This window comes from Myotis brandtii, unplaced genomic scaffold (genome assembly GCF_000412655.1).
Source record: "Myotis brandtii unplaced genomic scaffold, ASM41265v1 scaffold470, whole genome shotgun sequence".
Classification (NCBI taxonomy): Eukaryota; Metazoa; Chordata; class Mammalia; order Chiroptera; family Vespertilionidae; genus Myotis; species Myotis brandtii.
In genome coordinates, this window is record NW_005367953.1 from 488036 (window position 1) to 493878 (window position 5843).

The 5843-nt window shown below is 44.2% G+C and overlaps 1 protein-coding gene across 1 annotated transcript; it reads right to left on the reverse strand.

Annotated features, from left to right (window-relative positions):
• Positions 1-1555: 1555 nt before the first annotated feature.
• On the reverse strand, positions 1556-4788 carry LOC102244655 (NKG2D ligand 2-like). The gene is given in 3 exon segments (XM_005875833.2): positions 1556-2167; positions 2170-2855; positions 4034-4788. Coding segments are annotated over 2 exon segments (744 nt in total). The 5' UTR covers positions 2752-2855; positions 4034-4788; the 3' UTR covers positions 1556-2005.
• Positions 4789-5843: the final 1055 nt, after the last annotated feature.

Genomic DNA, 5843 nt, shown 5'->3' on the forward strand with positions numbered 1-5843 from the left:
CCGCTGCCATGAAGAAACCCTGCCTGTGCGAACATTGGCTCCAGGTGGGCAAAACAGCGAAGCACTGGTGGCAGCCCGAGGCCCACAAGCTAGCCTGCGACGGGCAGTGAAAACCTGTGGTTTAAGGGAGCTCCTTGATTTTAGCTCAGACCTGTACACATGTGCCTTGCCTGACTTTTCTCCTCAATCCTGAAACGATAAAGGAACACAGACATGAATACACTTGTAAGAGTGGAGAGATTGGGAGGTGGTCATTTGGGAACTGGAAACTAACCATTTTCTGGAAGTCTGAAAGGACAGCATGTTTTTTAAAATGTCATTTTGTTCAACATTGTTTCGTTATAATGTGAAAGAGATGCTGTAGGAACTCAACTTGTTTACCTCAGTGAGCCTAGGGGACAACTGGCTTCATTACATGTCATTTCACTAAACTCATAGAACCTACTGACGACATTGAGTGAGGACTCATTGTACATGGAAACCTGTTCATGAGAAAGAAGACCAGGAGGAAACCAAGATGCAGGTGAAAGCTAAACTCCCCAGGAGAACCCTGGAACCCACTAAGCTCAGTGACAGAGGACAGGTGTGAAAGGAGCAAAATAAAATAGGAGTCTCTCTATAGAGAAATACAAATACCATATGGTTTCACTTACGTGTGGAATCTAACGAACAAAACAAATGAACCAAAAAACCCAGAAACAGAGTAGCAGATACAGAGAACAACTGATGGTTGCCAGAATGGAGGGGGGTTAGGGGCTTCGTGAAAAAGGTGAAGGGATAAGAAGTACAAACTGGTAGTTACAGAATAAACACACGCATGTAAAGTACAGCGCGGGGAATATTGTAATAACTGTGGATGGTGCCCAGTGGTACTAGACTTATCAGGGGATTACTTTGTAAATTGCATAAATGTCTAACCACTATGTTGTGCACCTGAAACTAATATTGTATGTCAACTGTAATGTAAAAATTAAAAAAGGAGTCTCTCTATAGAGTGAACACATGAGCAAACACGCCTTCCACCCCCGCCGCCAACACACACACACACGCACAGTGCTTACCTCTCCCCATCATAAAACACACTTAACCTTTTCTAAACAAACTATAAAGAGCTGCTTAGAAAAAGCTACAGGTCTTGTGTGGGTGTGGATATCCCAGCAGTCCTCACTCTAGAACTAAGAGAACTCCTAATTCCCTAGGCAGTGCTCTGCCTCTGACCACAAAGCTCATCAGTCAACAAGGCGGACTCAAAGGGAAATAAAAGGAGAGGAAGGGAGATTCCAATCAGCCCCTCATTCAGGGGAAACCACTACGAGAAAAGCACACGTTCATAGACAACAGAAGAAACCCATACAAAGTACTTGGTCTAATCAGTTTTTTATTCTTAAATTTGAGCAAACAATCACTGATTACTGGCCGTATGAAGATAATCAGCAGCAAAGAAAAAAAAATGAGGTTAACAGATAAAACTGACCTTTTAAATATGTTTCTATTGATTTAATTTTTAAAAAGTGTTTTAGAATATAAAGATGTTTATTTAAATTTCATCACACTATTATAAGCTATTAACGGGAATAGCCATAAATCCGACTTTGTTCTTTTAAAATACATGACTGATTTTGAGGACACAGAAAGAAGCCCTGAGGTCTGGCACTTTTTGGCAATATTATTTACATGAAAAGTCATGATGCCGAGATGTATCTGATCTTCCACAAAGAAGATGGAAAATGTTCTCTTTGTTGAGATTTCTTATTGAAGCTATTAATGTTTAAATGTAGGAATTACATCTCTTAGCACCAGAGAAAGTGACATGATATGTTTAAAAGGCCCCGAAGAGGATCATCAGCAAATGCAATAATGGACACGAGGTGCTGCCTCTACGGTCTCATCCTGATCTGACCCGGTCTCTGGTCAGAAGGTTTGAACTCCGGGTGGTCTAAAAATGAGCAGCAGGTCACCCAGAGGCAGCCAAGCAAAGGCAGAGTCGCTGAGGTAGTCCACTCTCTCAGGGCCTTCTTGGCAGCATCGGCAGCCTGTTACTGTAAAGGCTCCAGCCTACGATGCCAGCGATGACCCAGCAGGTGAGGATCACAGGGAGGAGGGAAGTGATGCGCTTGCTGGCTGTGGACAGGGCTGTGGCAGTGGTTGATGCAGCTTTTGTGCTCAGAACTTCATCTGGGGACACAAAACTTGTTTAAGCCACTTCCTACAGTCTCCAGGTGAGGTCCTAATAAGGAGATCGGTCATAGCTCTGTCACTCGCCAATGTTTTGTTTAACAGTCTGCCTTCACCATGCAACACTGTCCAGTTTCCATTCTTTGAGTCAAAGTGAAGAGATATCTGTCCATCCAACGCAAACTCCCAGGATGCGCTGGTGCATCCACTGGACTCCTGCTTACACAGCATGCCGCCCTGTAGGGAGAGAGGGTCGCTGGTTGCAATCCTCTCTGCTTTAATGTCCAGCAGGATCTTCTTGAGCTCTTCCATCACGTAATTCAGAGCGTCTCTCTGTTGATTCCAGGCCTGTGTGGCATTCATCTCCAGAACACTGATGAGTTTGACCTTCTGGCTACTACAGGTATAATGAAGAAATGTGTTTCCATTGACTTGGCCTTGAATTTCACACCATGGTTGTCCATTAGGAGTGACTGTGAATTTATAGCCGAGAGAGAGAGAACAGAGTAGAGCAGCCGGTTCCCAAAGCAGAAGCAAGAGCAAGAAGACGGGGCTGAATCCTACAGACCTTTCCATCTCCACCCAAAGCAGGAGTGCACACACCGGCAGTGAGCCGGCTGCACCCCACCCCTCGCTGCGCCTGGGCTGTGGGTCCAGATGTCCTCTGGTAGATGAATAAACTGTGGTACATCCAGACAATGGAATGTTACTCAGTACTTAAAAAAATAAAAAAGGGCGCTATCAAGCCCTGAAAATTACATGGATGAATCTTAAATGCATATTACTAAGTAAAAGAAGCCAATATGAAAAGGCATACACTGTATGACTCCAACTATATGACATTCTAGAAAAGGCAAAACTATGGGGACAATAAAAAGACCAGTGGTTGCCAAGGGTCAGGAAGCGTGCACTGGGGTGGGTGTAGGGCCTGGGGGAGGATGAAGGAACAGAGCACAGAGGATTTGGGGGTTGTGAAAATATTCTGTATGACATTATAATGATGGATGAATGTAATTTAATATTTGTCCAAACCCATGCAATGTACAGCACCAAGAGGGAACCTTAAGGTACACTACGAACTTTGGGCAATTATGATGTGTCAATGTAAGTTCACCCTTGGTTTAAAAAAAAAAAGAAGAGGTATCATTCTGGTAAGTGGTGTTGATAATGGGGGAAGACTAGGCAGCGGGTATATGGGAAATCTCTGACTACCCTCTCAATTTTTTGATAAACCAAAGCTCCTCTAAAAAAATAGTCTTAAAAATAATATTTCTAGAAAACAGAAAAAGTTATGAAAAGAGACTAAGGAATGGTAGTAAAGCATAAGAATAATAGAAAGAATGAGTCTTATGTACCCCAATTTTATGCATCACACATGCTCAAACCTTGCCATGTGATATGTTGGGTTTAAAAGTTCCTAATATGTGGTCAAGCATTGGAGCAAATCATCAAATACAACCCTTCTCTAAGGATCTTTAAAAGAATAGAAATTCCTTTTTTGTCCCCCGTGGTTTAAAAGTGGCTCTACTTTCTTGGGTGAACATCACAGAGACTCTATCCTGTATGTGTGTAAGCCTGTCCTTCAAATTCCTACCATTTGGTTTAAAAATCTGGAAAAAAAACACCCTTTTGGCCGATATTTTGCTAAATTTACCCTAAAACACCATATCATACTGTTGCTTTGTAAAAAGGGTGTGAAGTGACTGAAGAAAGAGGCAGACCACTCCAGATTGGTAGGCGGCAGTTCTAATAAGCAAGGGAACTTCGTATGAGGCTTGTCTTAGGCGACAGCAAGACCAGTACATCTCCACACCCACCTGCCAGAACCTTAAAAATACTGTATATGTGGAGGCCTTACCTGGGTTCGGTCCAGACGGTCTCCACACTTTACTCTCTCCGGGTTACATCCTTGAAACAGCTTGGGCTATGGGAACTGTGGCGGAATATAAGTTGCAAGGATAGGGAGGAGTTAAGGAGCCTTGGATGGCCCCAGTCCAGCTCAGGAGTCATCTGGCGGTCAGTCCCCTCCAGATTTCCTCCAACACGTACTGCTGTTCCTAAAGCTGCCTTGCTGGCAATTTAGATGGAAAATTCCACCTTTATGTCCCAGGTTTCCATCATAGCGCATCTCCTTCTGTCAACGGTAAATGGCATCCATGACCTGTTGATTGCACATTCGTGATCCTTCACAGAAATGCAGTTTTGTCCATCGTGCACATGTCCCGGGTGAAATTATTCCGGACAACTGTTTACTGGCTACTGACGACCTTACATAGGAACACAGTTTGTTTTAGTAACACAGTGGCCCAGGAAGGGAGGCGGGAAAGCGGGGTTTTGGCTCCAGCATGGCATGTGTGTGTGACAACTTGGACAAGACACCCAACTCCTTAAATCTTTGCTTCCTCAACAGTTAAATGCGAGCATTGACTCAATACTCTCCCTAATTCAGTCTAAATGCCCTGGGAATATTTTGAACATGAAGGGTGAAACATGATCTTCTTTGGTGTATGTCTGGGTATAACAATATAATTAGCTTTTGCTCTACCGTTCACATGAAACAAATTCCAAGGCACCGTTACGAAAGAACGTCTGTCCTGCCTCATTGCAGCAGGAAGGCTTCATACTTTAGAAGGGAGGCTGCAAAGTCTTTCTTGCTTCTCAAGCTATCTAGCCTCCTGGCCTTTTCCCCACTAAGACTTGCGAGCCAACACTGTATCTTTTGGAGGAAAAGAGAACATATTACATGAAGGTGAGAATTAGCTTCACTTAAGAACCCCTTTTGAATGCTTTGGTCTATAACTTGGAAACTTTTTTCCCCTTTTCATTCTTCCATTTTAAATTTTAAAAATGTCAACCGATTAGTTTTTTTATTCACAAAAACGACAATAAAAATATCAAAACAGTGACAGTTTGAGATTATACTCTCAAACTTTAAAATGCCAGGCTAACAAATTCCAGAATGTTGAAGCCTATTTATTTTAACTACTAGGAATACATATGTTCATTTTTTAAAAAATCCTCACCCAAGGATATTTTTCCATTGATTTTTAGAGAGAGTGGGAGAGAGAGGGAAAGAGAGAAATATCGATGTGAGAGAAACATATCAATTGGTTGCTTCCTGCATGTGCCCTGACCAGGGCCCGGGCTGGGGAAGAGCCTGCAACCGAGGTACCTGCCCTTGACCGGAATCGAACCCGGGACCCTTTGGTCCACAGGCTGATGCTCTATCCACTGAGCCAAACCAGCCAGGGCATATGTTCATGCTTGTCCATTTTTTTGTCAGTTGATTTGGTTTAATCCTATATGATAAAAGAGGTAATATGCAAATTGACCATCACACTGTGGGGGCAGGGCCTGCTGCTCCACTTGCCTGCCGCCAAAGTCCCCTCAGCCCCACCAGTGGCCTCAGGTCCTCCTGCACCCCCCACTGACTGACAGCTCGCTCAGGCTCCTCCAATGAGCTGCCCATCCCTCTCTTCCTCCCTCCCCCGAAGCCGAAGCCTGACTGTGGTGTCCAACAAATTGGAAGTTGTAACTCATGTCATTGAGAGTACCCTCCCTTCCTCAGCCGGGGCACCTGCTCTGCGTGCCTGCTGCCGGAGTCCTCTCAGCCCTGCGGGGGCCTTGGGTCCTCCTGCAACCCCCACTGACTGAGGCTCAGGCAAGCT